The sequence below is a fragment of the Lepisosteus oculatus genome, chromosome 3 (genome assembly GCF_040954835.1).
Source record: "Lepisosteus oculatus isolate fLepOcu1 chromosome 3, fLepOcu1.hap2, whole genome shotgun sequence".
Taxonomy (NCBI): domain Eukaryota; kingdom Metazoa; phylum Chordata; class Actinopteri; order Semionotiformes; family Lepisosteidae; genus Lepisosteus; species Lepisosteus oculatus.
In genome coordinates this window covers 70,847,865-70,864,846 of record NC_090698.1, presented here as the reverse complement: position 1 = coordinate 70,864,846, position 16,982 = coordinate 70,847,865, and the positions used below count along the sequence as shown (strand labels likewise).

At 37.5% G+C, this 16,982-nt stretch overlaps 1 protein-coding gene across 2 annotated transcripts in view; it reads right to left on the bottom strand.

Annotated features, from left to right (window-relative positions):
* The window catches only part of vcanb (versican b), a 67,162-nt gene that overhangs the window by 48,158 nt on the left and 2,022 nt on the right, over positions 1–16,982 (bottom strand). For both annotated transcript variants that reach the window (XM_015360651.2, XM_015360656.2), the window contains 6 exons: positions 16,052–16,211; positions 14,238–14,314; positions 13,137–13,511; positions 8,541–8,715; positions 8,033–8,160; positions 3,875–4,168 (listed from right to left, as the gene is read on the bottom strand). In XM_015360651.2, coding sequence (XP_015216137.2) covers positions 3,875–4,168; positions 8,033–8,160; positions 8,541–8,715; positions 13,137–13,511; positions 14,238–14,307 — 1,042 coding nt within the window. In that variant the 5' untranslated portion in view covers positions 14,308–14,314; positions 16,052–16,211. The remainder of the gene's footprint in view (positions 1–3,874; positions 4,169–8,032; positions 8,161–8,540; positions 8,716–13,136; positions 13,512–14,237; positions 14,315–16,051; positions 16,212–16,982) is intronic.

The following is a 16,982-nucleotide window of genomic DNA, read 5'->3' as shown; positions in this document are numbered from 1 at the left end:
ATCTTCTACATATATTCAAAAGTCTTCACTTAGTCCCTCAGTGTTACTGAATTGAAAGAGTTTATTTAATAATTTACAGATGCTTAGTTTACACTCTCCACAGGCACATTTTTGGCAACATGATAAAACAGAAGACTTCAAGACGAAAGTCCACTCTACCATTCAAGACATCTTAAATACCAAGATTAGAAACCAGGAGTAGTGGTTAAGAATCTGGATTCCAGACTGGGGTATCAGAGGTTCAAAGACCAGATGGGATGCTGTTGTTGGCCTTGTCAGCAGGGTAAGTACTCAGCCTGCTCTAGTAAATGCCTAACTGTGTTAATTGAATGTGTAAATCATTTACTGTGTAAACTGCAACTTACTGTGCAAACTGTAGCTAACCTACCTGGTTAAATAATGGAAATACTACGAAACATACACTTCCTAAACACCTTCAAATTAATCTCAATCTTGAAATACGGACAATATTTATAAAATATATTATAAAATATATTAATAAATACTAGTGTATTTATTAATATACACATTTACAGTTACCTGAGAAATCCATAGCTTTATTTGGGCCTTCACAGAATGTCCCTACTGAAATGTGGCTTACTCAGGATTCTGAAAAACCTTTTTTTTTTTGTAGATTACATGACACTACAATTACTACAATTACTAAAATACATGACACTTCCCTGATGTGTCCCTATATCCAAGTTTCTGTTCTGTGAAATATTTATTGTACTGTACGTACAGCATGGATATAACTTCCACTCATGTTGCATGATTTATTGTTGTGGTACAGTAGTTGTTCCATAATTTTGGATGTAAACAACAATCAGTTTAAAAAAATGATAAAGGGTATCTTCATTCCACAACTTGCGAACTGTCATCACCTCAATATCTCCAGACTAGAGGTTTTCCTCTCTGGTTCTGAATAAGCTCTGTGTCTTCTGTTTTGCTTTCCATAGGAGCTCTCCTTTACCTGACAGCTTAATTTGCTTGGTGGAAACAGTTAGAAAGGTCAGGTTAAGCGGACTGTAACTTCACTTAAGGTGTCAAGTTTATAGCTCGGCTAGAGAAAAAATCAGAATACACAGGTATCTTTTAGAAGAAAAGCTGAGAACCCCACCCCCGCATAAGTAAGGGGTAAAATAAACACAAGAAGAAATTAGTTTGATTAAAAATAAAGAGAGAGGGGGAAACAGCACAAATATAAATTAACCAGTCAATGAGGTTTTCAATACTTTTAAATGTTTACTACATAATCAATGTTTGTTAAAAAAATATGTCAATACAATCACATATTTTTTATGATGACATATTTATTTCACTCCTTCGTAACACTAAAGTGCTCCCAGAAATGTAGAACTCTAAATTGACATCCATGATTGAATTTTTGAACTTTCCCAGTGTTTAATCATCTCATACAAACCCATGTGCCAAAATGAAAATGAAAGCATCTTTTGGCTTGCTTTTCATTTTCTTTGAAGGTATGGATTTAATATAAAGAGACATAAAGGGTAAAAAATCAAATAGGAGGACAAGCAGGGGAAAAGAACTTCTTAAATTATACAATGATACTACATTTTTAAGTGCTGCATCTGTTGTGGAGATAAACTAGGCAACAGAAAAAGATTAAGGGAAGAAGAATTTCAGATGTTCATTCAAATCTGTTGAATACAGGTTAAAATGACATTTTTAAAAATAATTTAAATGGTAAAAAAAGGTTTAAAAGATTTCCTGCAGTGCATTCACATACTGTTACCCATTAACTGTTGACTTAAATAATAAAAACCAAGCTTAAAATATGATTTAACTTTCCTGTCAGCTAAGGCTACATTGGATTCTAAGGAAACTGGCCCAAACCCAACAAGAAACCAAGCGATCAGAGGACCACCAGGGAATGTATACTGTATACACTAAAAGTAACACAGGCCAGAACGCTTAGGGCAAGTAGATTTGTCAAAATACTAATATGAACCTTAAGATATAATGCTTAGCGGCAGCAAAACTACTACAGGGGGTAAATTACTGAGTCCTTTCTTTCATGTACTGTATGGGTTGTTTGATTCCTGCCTGGGATGCATAAGAACATGAGCAGTAAACTCAGGGGATGAATGATCTGGGCTCCTACAGTGGATAAGTAGAAACCAGGAGAGGTGACATCACTCACAACCTGAAGTCGGAACAGCTGAACCACAGCCAGACGCGGCCAAGCTAAAATGGTGAGTCCTGCTTTTTCTTAAATGTATTTTCATACATTTAAGAAGGGATTCTACAAGATCTAGTTAGCAGACAAATGTCAGTACCACGTGCACTATTCTATTGATTCATACTTTGACGGTTTCGTGAGGTTTTTTTCTATGGGTCGACATACAGGTCAGGGTGTCAGAGTTCTTAAACTCTTCAGAAAGGTTCATAATCAATATAATTGATCCCTAAATAATGTATTTAATTTTAATTCAATCTTTACTATCACCCAAGGGAAAATGTGTTTTATGGCACAGTCATATACAACAATAAGGACAGATGAACATTGCTAACAAAGACCATATCTTGTTGTTACAGGAAATAAGAGAATTACTTTCCAGTGTTTGAGAGAGATATGGCAGGGGGTGATGAAAGATTTCCCCTGTCTGTTACTTTTACACCTGGGAACACAGAGGTGTCTTTCAGAGGGAAGAAGTGTAAATTCACAATGGAGAGGGTGATACACAAACTCCATAACGCTCTTGGCCTTCTTAAAAACCTTTTGTTAGCAGAGAATTGTTAGCTCACTTGATTTGCACCAAGGATTGTGTTACTTAATTCAACACATTTTTCCCAACCTATTACAATTCACAATACTGATCTTGGCAAACCAACAAGTGAGACAGCACATCAAGATAACTTCCAATAAAATGATTTAAAGAAAAGTGTAAAAATAGTTATATTTTAAGGTTCTGTTGGCCTTTCTTTTAAATGGTGTCACAACATTTGTTCCATCTCACATTTCTGGCTATGACCATACAGCACAAACAATTTATTTATTTAACATTTATTTTTTATACCTGACAGAGCATCCTAACCATAACCCTAAAACTACATATTGTCAGGGTATTTATTTTTTAATTTTTATTTTAATTTTTCCACATTTGTGACTGAATACTGTAGTATTTTCCTTCTTTCTCCTCAGTGTTTGCAAATGCAGATTCCTTAGTGTAGTATATACAGTACAATCGAGTACTTCAGATTCCTCAGTCTCCAGATGAACAGATGAAAAATGCCACTAGGAGCCCATCACTGGGTAATTTACATGATGATTAAAAAGCAACAGCAGGATTCAAGCCTCTTGAAGCTTCTGAAGATCTCAATCCTAGAGGATCTGTTCACATTTTTACTCACGATTCACAGATGCTGTGAGACACACCAGCTGACATCAACAAGCTGTTTTTTCAAAGGGCTACTAGGAAACTGAATCTAAGGCTCAAGTCTCCTGCTGGGAGTCAGATTGCTGCACTAGCACATCTCTCTGTAGATAAGACTCATCTCAAGCTCAGCAGGACACAAAGCAGTTCATTTCATCTTTTAAGAATTAGAAAAGCATACTTTGACACTCTGGCTAGCTGTCAAATCTTTTCATAACCTACAGATCCTTCCACAATGCTGGTCTACTTCTTACATCCACTGGCCCATTATATTCACACAAAGCAGGTGCGATTCTCCAAAACGGACAGCGTGTATGGCTCCTAAGTGGGCCACTCCTTGATTAACATCCAGTAAACTCGTTTTACCCACACTGTGTAACTTTAAATTGTTCTTTGTGAACAAATCGATTCATTAATAGGTGAAACATTAACCATTAAAACACTTGCTATTGAACAAGAACTATGTGAAAAATTACCTTTGAAGCAGTAGGCGCCAAACTTTTCTGTGGGGCTAGGAAAGCCGGTTTGGTTCCTGTAGCGGTACAATGTCCGGACGCCCAGAAGCCCCCCCCCACACTGGGTCCGGGCTACGGCGATAGGGTATCGAACGCTGCCGTCAGAGAGCCAGCCATAGTCACACCTGTCGAGACCATTTCTCCAGGCTGAGTGAAGGTGTCCAGTGGAGGCCAGGACAGCGCCCTTTGTCGCACACTCTTCCTCGGCTTCCTTGAGGGTCACCTTGGAAAGGGCCGGAGTAAAGAACACTTCGCCTGAAGAGAAAGCAAATTCCCAGCGTCACACACTCAGCTTTTCTTCACTTTCGGGAAATTTAAACCATACACAAACTGTTATTTTTTTATCAGGAGTCACGCATTCAAGCCAGGTCTGATTCCCCTTTTAACAGCCATTAATTCCACCGTCATTATCTTCAGAAACACTTGTCTGTTCCTAAGCCTTTTTAAAAATAAGGTGTTTCTGAAGTGGACTTTGAGTGATTGTTCTTGAGCTGTATGAGGTTCTCAGAAATGTGAGGGCCCAAGAGCATGTAACAGACACTGCTTGATCAAAATTTGGTTTATCATGTCCATGTGCTTTCTAGAAAATGTATGCTGTTAAAGATTTAAAACCCTGACTAAATATTCTTATAAAGAAAATAATAATCAAATTGCACAATGTGGTATTGCATACCATCATCAACAGATTGTTTTAGATAGATTTGCAGCTTTTCGTAAAACACTTAACATTAAACAATAAACAGTCACGACAATAGAATACTTAAGTGTGTATGTGAAAGGGACATTCATCGCAGGCATTTTTCTGCTCCTTAAGCATCTTTTTTATGAGCTAGCTAACAGAAAACAACAATACTGTACATCACAGAAAACGTTTTGTCTGTGCATTGTGGGAGGTAAATTCTTACTGCAGCTAAGTTTCAAACTAAGTTCTTTATTTGTAATTTGAATTTGTAATGTTTATTATATTTGCCTAATGACACAATTACAAAGCCATTTATAACACCATTAATGTTTTAAAAAACAAATGGGCAGTGTTTGATCCAAAAAGATTTTAATTTAAACAACCGATTAACTCTTGACAGAAAACTAAAGGGCAAAACTAATGGCCTAAAGACTTTTCTTCAAGAAGATTTGGGTGTAACATCAAGAATAAGAGTTTGCAATATTTAAATATTTATTGTCAGATAAAAACCCATTTCATAATAGACCCATTAAATACAATAACCCAACGATTGTGTTTAAATAGCAGCAGTACAGCCAAGCTAAACATTTATCAATTCTCTGTCTGTTATAAAAAGTAAAAGAGGAGTATAAATATGGTGCATTTTCATGATACTTCCATGCCTGCATGATTTAACTTAGCTTTTCTTTGCTTAGACCAAGCCTGTCAGATCCTGATATGTTGAGGGTGGTGTGTCTACAAGTTCTTTTTTAAAGCAGTAACACCCAAAGAGCTACAGTAGGAGAAGCTGTTAAATAGGTCCAATTAAGCTGGAAACCAGCTGATTTAGCTTGATAAGAAATGAAATGGAGTGAAAATTTGTATTTACACCAACCCTCCAGAAATCTCCAAACTAGGCTTAGACTGGCTTCTAAAACATTTTCTCATTACTATCTGAATGCATACAGGAAATATTAAGTACCAAACTCTATCAGTGAACGTATTCTTAAGCTTTCAATTTTTTGCTAGCAAGAGAGGCTGAAGAACTACCTTAGAAGTAATATAAACAGAAACACACAAGATGCAATAATTTTTTTTTTTCATAATGAAGAGAACCTATTGTTAATCACTTGTGAGGCTTTTGGGGGGAATTCAAAAGAAATTGTGATAGTATTTATTCTGCAGGCTAGAGATGGGCTGCTAAATAAATGCCTACAATTTACTAACTGTTCACAGTATTGTAAACATTCAAATAAAGGTTAAACAATTTCTAATTTACTCTTCTTCAGATCTCAGAAATTGTCCTTCTATGGATAGCATATACTGTAAATCTGACTGGGACACACTTGATTTGGTCTTCTGTTCAGAGACTATACAAAGGATGTAATTTTTCATGTAAATAAAATAATTACAATAAGTATTCTAAGTGCAAATTAAAGCAAAACAACAACAAAAAAATGTGTTTTGATGTAATACTGCTTATTCCAAAGTCTTGTGTTTGTAAAAGAGCAAGCCTAATGTTAGAAAGTATAGCATGGGTAACGTTACACCAATAAACCTGTTTTAGAATGATTTATAAGGGGTTAGTTTGTAAAAGAGGTCAACCTGAGCATTTCACAGTCTGAGTGATCTGTGTGGTCTATTGTCAGCCACAAAGGTTTGTAGTCTCTCCTGGTAACTTATATTGCAGTAAGAAATGTTATAGACAAATAGGTTACAGGATTGGAACCTCTTTTATCCTGAACAGAGAAAATTACAAGGATATATGATACAAGTGAAATTTGAAAACTACTGAAAAAAAAACCCCACTGCTCTTCTTGTAGAATAAGAGTGATACACAGACACAAATGTAAGCTAAGACTAAGTACTTTCAAGTCCACATCCATGCATGTCTGAGGATTAAGAGATGTGGCAGTCTGGAGCAAGCATCCAGTCATGCTTCTACTGCATGACTGTAGAAAATTTTCATTAGACTTTTATAAAATGTTTGGCTGATCAACAAACAACTAAGTGAGTTGCTACAGTATATGTATTGCATGGTTGCCTACTGCATGTACAACCTTTATTACATTCTTAACTGCACCAAATGTAAAAAACAATTTGCAGCCTGAGGTTACATCAAGCCTCGCGACTCATGTACAATAAGGGGATTATTTTATTAGTAAACTTTGTAAAGTGAAGGTTTCAGCACTGCATAAGCCAATGTTATAATTAATAATAATTGCTTACACTTATATAGTGCTTTTCTGGACACTCCACTCAAAGCGCTTTACAGCGCTTAATAAACAGTACATAAATCCATGTTGTACTGGATTTACACATATTTGCCATGTTGTAATCAATTATAATAAAGACAGTATTTCTTATTATTCATTTTTTAATGGCATGTGAGCATTTATCCAAACCCTAATGTGAACAATTAAAGAAGCTGAGAAAATTATTTATTAACGCTCCTTTAATAAATCATCTATAGGCAATAAATTAGATCCGCTGAAGTGAATATATTAAACATGAAAGCTTTTGGTAAGAATTTAAATTGTTTTAAGTTGTAGTGAATGGGAAAAATACAATAGACGTATTAAATATTATATATACACAACACTGAAACATAAGTGGCCTGTTTCTCTGGCAATTAGTATAATACAATTAAATGTGTTTATAGTCTAATCCAGGTGGATCCTGCACATTGGTGGTGGTGGAGGGGAGTCCCCATTACCTGTAAAGCGCTTTGAGTGGAGTGTCCAGAAAAGCGCTATATAAGTGTAAGCAATTATTATTATTATTATTATTATTATTATTATTATTATTCTTAATGTGGACAGCACAAGCTTGAAAGTAAACTTTAGAATAGCATTTTTATTTATATAAATATGTGACTTTCTCTATAGCACCAGGTTTTATTCTTTTCTCCGAAATGTGATAAATCTGCCAAGTTCTTTATTTCCTGTATCACCTACTGTATACTTTGGATGTGCACCAAAGGCTCAGCTGTGGCACTTGGAATGACCTTAAGCGGCCTAAATAGCTGGTTTTTATTAGGCCTGTTATTATTGTGTTCCAATTCTAAAAGCCGCATGTTGACCTGGGCTAACAAAGTCTGCAAAGTCAACATCATGGAAAAAACGAAATAATAAATGGCTGTTTTCTCATGACGATTTCCTTATGTTACCACAGGCATGTAATGTTTTAATCAAATCATCCCTCACATTTTCAAAGATTTTTTGCTTTATAGAATAATGACTTGCTAATAGAGAGAAATTAATAGTTTGGCTGCCTGTTGGCAGTGAGCTCTTTTGTGTCAGAAAACCTCTCAGCTCTCATCTGGAAAGAGGCTTCCCTGACACAAAGACTTGCGGTAAATGGTCACACCTCACAGTGCCATGTGTTGCATTTAAAATTAGCACCCTGGGTTTGACACAGCTGCTCCACTTCGAGCCTGCGGGAGATCATCTTCTTACCTTCCAATTTGTCTACATAGCAATACACATCATATGTCTCCGTGGGGTGGCGGACTCCATATGTTCTGACACCAGGCTTTCCCATTTTATCTCCATAGCAACCCGCCCTGGGTTTAGTAATTGGGTACCTGCCCAGATGAAATTGTAAACACTTCTTGTTACACTTATATAAAAACCAAACAGTTCTGAACTGAAAACAACATGAAAACTGATGGAGCTGGTGAAGAATAATGGGTAATAGTTTAGGCCATTTAGGATGGTTTGTACAGTATATAGACAGACAGAGGATAGAGGAGTTTATTTGCCACATGCACAATGGGATTCTTGTTCACACCCTTCTCTCAGGACAACAGACAACACAGTACAACAAATAACAACACACAACGTACACGGTCATTACAACCACTACAAAACAGGAAATATAAATAGTGACAGCACGCACAGACAATAAACAAACAGATATTTCCCAGATATTTTGGTAAATGGGCCTTCTGTGAATCTACTGTACCTGACAGTCTGGTCTTCCATCCAGCCAGCATCACACTGGTCAAAGCCATCTTCGTAGGCCGCATTCAGCTGTTCCACAGAGGCTATGGTGGCCCCAACATCCTTACAGGTCTGCTTGGCCTGCTCGAAGGTGAGGGTGTACCTGCTGCTGGAGGCCCGGTAATGAAACACAACACCTGTACAGACACACAACAGAAAGAATTAACTGTCAAATTAAAAAAGAAAATGTTCATTATCATTAATATATTCTAGGCAATTCACTATTTAAAAAGGACACACATAAAAGACTTCCAATGAACCAGCTCAGCCTGTAACTATCCCTTAAATAACTATTTCAGATTAATTTGAATGAATATGCTCCATGTCAATAAATGTTACAGCTAAACTCCCTCTATCTCTTATTTTTCCTGCCTGTACAATTGTGACCTGTTAAAAAAAATAATTTAAATGAAGACTGTTAGAAAATGTTGATTGGAATGAATTTCCCAGCATGATGAAAAGGACGGAATAATTATACAGTGCATGGATTACAATGCGTTTTACAGATAAAGTGCATGTTTTACATTCATGGCCTGCTTTACAAGCTTCTGTGCTTTTTATACCACAAGGGCTACTACCAGATAATAGAAGATACATTTTCAAGATGTTATGAGCTGCAGTGTCTGAGAATACAGGCTGGCAAAGAAAGACCACGCTGTTTATAATACTGGGACATAAAGTTACCAATGCACCTTTCCAGTAGGGAGTAGCTCTCAGACAGGTTTGCCTGGAAGGCAACACCTCTATAATTGCACCAAAATGCAACAGCAAGTGTAGATTTTCGTCTTATGTATTTCCTTATTTGTATGGGGGTAGTGTGAAATAAAGCTTTCGCATGCAAAGGAATGAGAAACCAATTTGTAACTCAGTTGTTACTTAAGTCATAAAGGGATTTAAGTCTTTAACAATTCCTGCTGCTTGGAATGTGCAAGAGACGGGTGAAGGGACAGCATTTGAACTTATTATCTGAGCAGAAGGTGCTGTGTTAAACTGCTGGTGTGTCTGCCGACAGACACTTGATATTAAGTTTGACAGTCATAATTCATCACAAGCCATGCTTTATATCAGCTCATAGATATGAGATGTATTGACATGTCCAGGGCTATACTGACACGTCCCTGTTGGTCTTTCATCTTCATTAGGAATGACAAGAATTCCCCATGGACTGCTTCCTTTGTAAGTGCATGGCTTAGGAAACTGCCATCCCATCATCATTTGGGGTTCTGCAGACTTTTGTAACTTTAAGCAGCTGCCAGGACAAGATCTTCATCCTAGACTAGCCAGTTTGATATATTAATGATGCAGACACCACATGCAAATTATTCTGCTAACTTTATAATTAAACTTTCAGAGTTACTTATTGGACAAAACGTGGAGGTGCTATTTGAATGAAGATCAGGTTATTAATAAAAGGATTTTTTTTTAAGTTTATGTCATTGACCTGGGCTATGATAAAATACTGCTGAGTATGCATCTCAAGGTTATCAAAAAACATTTCAGAAGTTTAAATAGAAAAATAAGGAAAGATCTTATATACAGTAATCATATGCATGTGGACTGCTACTGTAAACATAAGCTTGCACTTTTATTCTCCTATGGAGAAAATGTAATACTGTACTGCCATTGCACTGCGGGCTAGATAGGGCATATGGCTTCTTCTTGATAGTAACCTTTTTATGTTCTTATGCTCTTATGTCCAAATCCTTGGACATAACCAACAGAGATACTCATGCCTGCGGATCAAGAGATTTTTTTGTGGCCGAAATGTAGGTACAGTTAGTCTTTGTTTCCAGTTGTAATTCCCAAAATTTGGGGGGAACGTAATGCCTTCTGAAATCAGATTAATCAATTTCATTATGACTATGACCCTTTCACAGGGAGTCCTTCAGAGTTTGTCAGATTCCCGTCCAATTAACACACTGCAATCGGCATAGTATATTACAAGAAAATTAGCATCAATTGGAAGACTATCACTAATACCACTGCAAACTCACAAGCACCCAGCTAGTCTCAGTGTTTACAAGCATAGCCTAACCCACAACACCTCAGTTGACTCAAGCCTATCCAGCATTGGAGGTACTGGCTAAACGAGAATTAAACCAACAATGTTTGGACAATAAGACTCAATGTGCACTCCGAGTGACCACATTTACTCACTGAGCCACTCTGGAGCCCCCTGGGTCTCGTTGCAATGCCCAAGAGAAGACAGAATATTATTACAGCCAGTCTATAATGTTGTTTTCAATGTTTCAGCACATATTTCTTAGGTAAGTTAACTCACAAGGTGACCAAGGGGCAGATTTTTTAACCACACCATTTGTTTCAGCTTTTAGCTACGGCTCTTGAGCTATTGCCTTAAGATCACCAGGGCGTTATACTTTCAGCCTTGTCAGTTTCACTTCTTCAGAGCCAGAAGTTTTGTAATAGCTTGACATTAAAAAAAATGTTCCTTCAATATTCCATGATATCATCCTTACCCTTTACAGACTTCAATACCTTTGAGTATTCCTCTTCCAGAAACACAAATTTGTTAACACACATATTCATTCTCACAGGTAACATCTTGAAAACATTAAAAGATGATAGATCGATTACTCTAATTTCAGATTACTCTTCAAATGATTTTCCTGATAGGATTAATATAATCGCTTTAGCAGGCTGACGTTTTCCCTTCTGTTTTCATTCCCAGAACTAATATCTCATCATGTCCTGCATGCCTTCTCTAGCCCTCTGTGTAGTCTGCTGGAGTTTGTAAGTTAGCAGCAGAAAAATCTGGAGCTGAGCATTTAACTCAACATGGGAAACATTATTTTAGCAGTCAAACCATGAGAGACCAATAAATTCTGTCTAAAAACAAAGACAGCTTTGTGTAAAGTGTGTCATCCCCATGTAAAATACATCTTATAATAAAACACAGTTTTGAAAACAAATGTTAGGTTAACAGCCTAACGGGAGAAGCATATGTGACCTGTGTTATTTTCAATTAATTTCTTCCGCTAACTGATAGTACAGGTGATTGTCTCTAAATTCTTCTGCTTATATTATTCACACCTTTCTTCACAGATACTCAGTCTCAGATCGAACTTCAAATTCAAAATCAAATTAATGAAAAAATCTATTACAATTATGATTGCATTACAAGTTTTCCACTTTGCAGCCTGATCCAGTCAGAACTCAGAAGATAACCAAGGATGGGTCTGGTCAGTACTGGGATGGGAGATCAAAGGAAAACCAGATTGCTACTGGGGGGGGAACTGGTAGACCATTATAGCCCATTATAGCCCATAATTTCCTGGCCAATGCCTCAGTCTGATGACTGGGGACACTTTGCTGTTCTTCAGGTGACACATTAACTTCTTACTTCTTGGTCATTAACATGAGAGACCAATAATATCTGTCTAAAATCAAGGATGGCTTTGTGTCAGGTGCCTTATCCTCACGTAAAATAAATCTCATAAGGAACACTATCAAAGAATGATATGTAGCCTGTATTTTCAGTTAATTTCTTGTGCTGAATTATATTATCCAGCATTTCATATGAGGTAAAAGTCTTAACCTCTGTGCCCTGGCAAAATTCCACTCTGAATTTGTACATATAGTCTTTCTATACTTCTCCCTTAATTCAGATGGTGAAGAAAGCTCTCTCACCCCCACACCTACTGTGTACTCTAGCTGCATAATGGCATCCATGCATCAACCACATGCATGCTGGTGAATGAAGAGAGTCCCTGCTATATGTACAGCGCTTTGTGGTCCTTAGGAAGTACTGTGTGAATGCAAAGAATAGTAATGAAGAGATAAGGGGAGGGACCAGCAATTTTTATATTGGCTTCATGGGACTTTTCTCATGGTTTATTGAGTTTATAAACTGATCCAGTCAAAACACTTTTTGGAACACAAGTGAAAAAGAGGCATATGTATCTGTCCCAAAATCTCAAGTTAAAAAAAACAAATCTTATCCTCCAGATTCTGGGCACAGCTAAAAATTCAAGGCCGTGACTTTAGAGCACAAAGGTCAGCTCCATGTTTATCAAAAGAAAATTACCCTAATTAAGATGGAAGAAAACGGCCAGGGAAACAATACAAGCCTTTTTAGCTCTGAACTTTAGATTTTATCTCCCTGGGAGCATTTTTCAGAAATGGGTAGGTGTTCAGATACAGTTTCTTGCGTTATACAAATTATAAGGAAATACTGTGTATGCTAAAGGCCTTTTCTGTGGATATCAATAGATCAATTTTTAATTGAATTTCTTCTGGAATGTGAGATGGTCTCATTAGCATGGAAAGAGCACAAAAGGGCTAGTAAAATAGTGTTAACTGTGTAAAACCTAATCGCATAAAAAGACTACAAACGAGAGAAGGCCATTTGGCCCATACAGCCTGTTTCATAGTTAGCCGCTAATTGATCAAAGGGATTACATGCTGCTATTTCTTGAAAAGTGAGGACATTGGCTTCAACAACATGGATAAGTAATCCGATCTACTGTATGCTCCCAGAACCCAATTACAGGTCATACGCCCCCCAAGACAAGACAAGCCTACCGAAAGACAAACTCACCATTAACATCGAGTGTGACAGTGTCCTGCGTGTCTTCAATTCCATACATCACTTCACAGCGGTAGAGGCCAGCATCACTTGCCCGGAGCTTAACAACCGTCAACGAGGCATCACCGACATCTTCAGGGTGGCTAGGCACCGACACCCTGTTCTTGTATCCATGACCAATTTTAATTACCCCGTTTTGTGCCACAAGTACAGTTAACTCGCTCCCATGCTCGATTTTGGTCCATTTGATTCTCAGGTAGTCGGTGCCTGTTTTTTGGCTGGGTGACGAAGTGGGCATTGTTGAAAAATGACAGGGAAGCACTACTTTGCCAGATAGAGACCCACTGACCGGGGGGCTTTTCTCCATCTTCATGATCACTGTGCTCTCTGGGAAGAAAAAAGAACCAGAAATACTGTTAGATGGGATGCAAAATAAAACTTTTGCCGCAACAGGAACTTCAACAGGAACTTCAATTACAGCAGTAATTTCTACTCTTCTTTTGGAATATTTACTCATATCTTCCTTAGGTAAAATCCTTTATAATGGTGTTCCATATGCATTCTACTGCACATGGCATAATAAACGAGTATTCACACATAACCTCTGTGTATCATTTTATATGTTATAAAAATCATTATTTAGTTGCACCTGAGGGGCATTAATAATGACGATTAGTATATTGGCCATTTGGTATAAGAGCCTAATATAGAAAGCCCAGATTACATGATGTGCTTGTCCTCGGGTACTGCTTCAAGGGTGCGCTTTTAGAGGATTCTTCCCAGCAAGACAATTCAGTCCTTTAGGCAATAGGGTGAAGATATTGCTAGCTGTACTAGAGAGCTTTGTTTTATCACAGGCCCTGCCTGCCTTCACCCACAGCCTTACAATGTCCACAGATGTTTAAGAAGCTTGTATATAGGATATAGGATAATCACAGCTGATCATGGGCACAAATGCAATTTAAGTGTGAATGAGCACAATAGCACAGATTTGAAAAGTGCCTGATGCCTTAACTTCACCCACCACTGCCAGCACGTGCATTTAAAACTTAGGTACTGTATGTTAGGTAAGCAAACACTGACAAGACTCTGAATATGGGAGAAGATTCTTACCTTGAAGTGCTGCAGCAGACAAAGGAAGCATGCAGCATAACCATAAAATATGTTTTATATTTAATAGCATCTTTGATCTGAAAAGATATAAAAAAACTGTTAATCTGTGGGTAACCAGTGTTTAAAATGGACATTCTCATGCACAATAAGGTACTGTGTAATACAAGGACCGACTGTATGAATAAATAAATTGCAGTTGTTCTCCAAAGCAGTACAATACAGAACAATATGTAACACAGTATTAACATTTCCCAGATAGAGCTGAGTTTTCAGCGAAGTGCTTTACTTATGACTGTACATAAAAAGCCTTGGTTACACCATGTCATTAACCAATAAGAATAACAGATTTCATTAGTTTTTTTTAATGTCCCTGTCATTTCCTTATCTGGCAGTGGAGCTTTACTTGGTCATCATCTGGTGGTCTTGAGCAATTTGTCAGCCCAAGTATTTCCTCTAAGTGGGTGGTGAAATAAAAAAAAACAATTGATGTACCACCAGGAGGTCAGTGCAAAGATTTGTGGGGTGCAGGGACAATGCACACCCCCTCCAGGCTTCACATGTGCTGTGGTTAGTGACAAGGAGACCCTCAAATCATTCAGTTTTGCTTCAGTATCAATCCTCCCTTTTTTGCAATAAATCTGTGGGAGTTCTGATGAAAAAGGCTCCTTCCCATCAATCACATTTCTTCCCAACAATCTTTGCCTAGATCAGATTTCTCTTTGCTTTTCCATGATAAACCATGAAGGTGTGTTACAACTGTCAGCAGTAGTTTTCATTCGTCTCATTTCATGTATTAATTATAATTCTCCAACACCTACAAATGTGTATACCAGATGGCAGAAGAATGACTTAGAAACAATTAGGAAGTCTTAACTGCTCCGAGCTGCTCAACTCACCTAAACAATTACCATGGGTTTCTTTAAATACAAAAAGGCATAATTTGTATTTTTTTATTCGTTTTTACAGTTTTGTGGCTTTTACAATTCCGTACTATCTACGTGTCCCGGGATAAGTGCTTTATTCAGATTTTTTTTCAAAAGAGTTCTCACACTTTTGATTCGCAGGCAGTGATATGGAGCGATTAGCTTCATGTGGTTCTTATTTTTTCTGCACGTAAGGATTGAGTTTAAAAGCAAGGAATGCGAACAGCGAAATACGTCTATGGTTTCTATAAGCATGTTACATTATTCTGACACATGCACATTATTGCCAGCCATTAATCATGTTCTCACGCTCAACCTAAAACCTCAACTGGCATACACACTGCGATTGACCCTGAGACTAAATCCACGTTTCTTCCCTGTCTTGCAGATGTCTTCTGTTAAAAGTCGCGCAGCATGCTCGTCTTATCGCTGGCGATAGATAATATACAGCACCTCAACGTGAGTGCAGCACGAATTGTTGGGTTAGTCCATCCTGACATGTTACCTGTCCTGTCATCAAAACTAATCTGTTTGTACATAATTCACGTCAGTTAGTTAAACTTATGGTCGTTTTTAATCTTGACGATATCTTGGTGCTTAAATAAACTTTATTTGGAGACTACAGAACTCTACAGAAGGGTAGTTCATGGAAATATATCCTGTTCTTTTAATACAGTGTGGATTGGTGGAGCCTCCGACTTAAAAAGGGAGAGTAGAGTTTAGCCAGATACCGGTTACAGAAGACGTGTTTTATATCGTTAAACCTAAATCAAGGAAATTCATATGGCAGTTCTGTTCAACAAAAGGTCAAACCAACGAGGAGGAAACGCCTCTCAACAAGCTGACAGTTTCTCTGCGACGTCAGACCCCGACCGATCTGTAATCACTGACCTGAAATCCGACCCAATGTGAAGACTTCAGAATTTAGCAGGGCGCGGATCTTAATGTCAAGCTAATTTCCACGCCTGTCTTCGTAATGTTTTTCTTATCCTTCTCCCGGATCCCACTGAAAAGTCCAGTTGATTTCAGTTAATGTCGAAAATCCGTGAACCTAGAATGAATACAGAGCTTGATTTGATTTAATCACAGCGTAGCCTGAACACTATGAAATACAGCAAGTGCTCCACAGTTCACACGTTATTTTTACGTAAATCTTTGTATCAGAATCCGAAAAGCGAGGAAAATGCAGTAGATTTTGAAGGAAAACAAAGAATGGGGAACTAATCATCTTGAACATGATCAATAAATATGTTTCAAAAGTTCATTTCATATTTCTAAATATTTGAAAATGATTAATTCCTATTCGAAACTTTACCTGATGTCACCGCTAGAGGGTCAAATCTACGGTTGACTCAGTACAGAACAGCTTTCGAATTCCTCGGCAGTACTACATTATAGTCCAACACACAACCCCGTGGATAAATTGCTCTCCCTTATACAATTTGTCAAAGTTGTGTCTCATCTTTAATAAGGAGGGGGTGGTGGTGGTTACAGTATCCTTTGAGTATTGTCTTCGAGGTTTTTTAAACTGTGTGTAATCCTTCACGCACCTGATCAAAGTTTTCACTGATCTGTTTTTGCTTGCTCTTATACATTTTGTTTGACAAAATCTTAGAGCATGTAGTTTTTCAAATACAGTTTACTTTTTTTCCTATTGACCTTTTAATGCACATTTCAGCGCCACGCCGAGAGTATTTTAGGATGATGTGCATGAATATTTTTCGTTTTAAAAATATGCTTCGATTCAGTGGTAACAAAAAGACAGTTCTGATGCGTACAACACGATTCTAACATCTGGTCTGGAATCAGTTTTGAGCGTGAA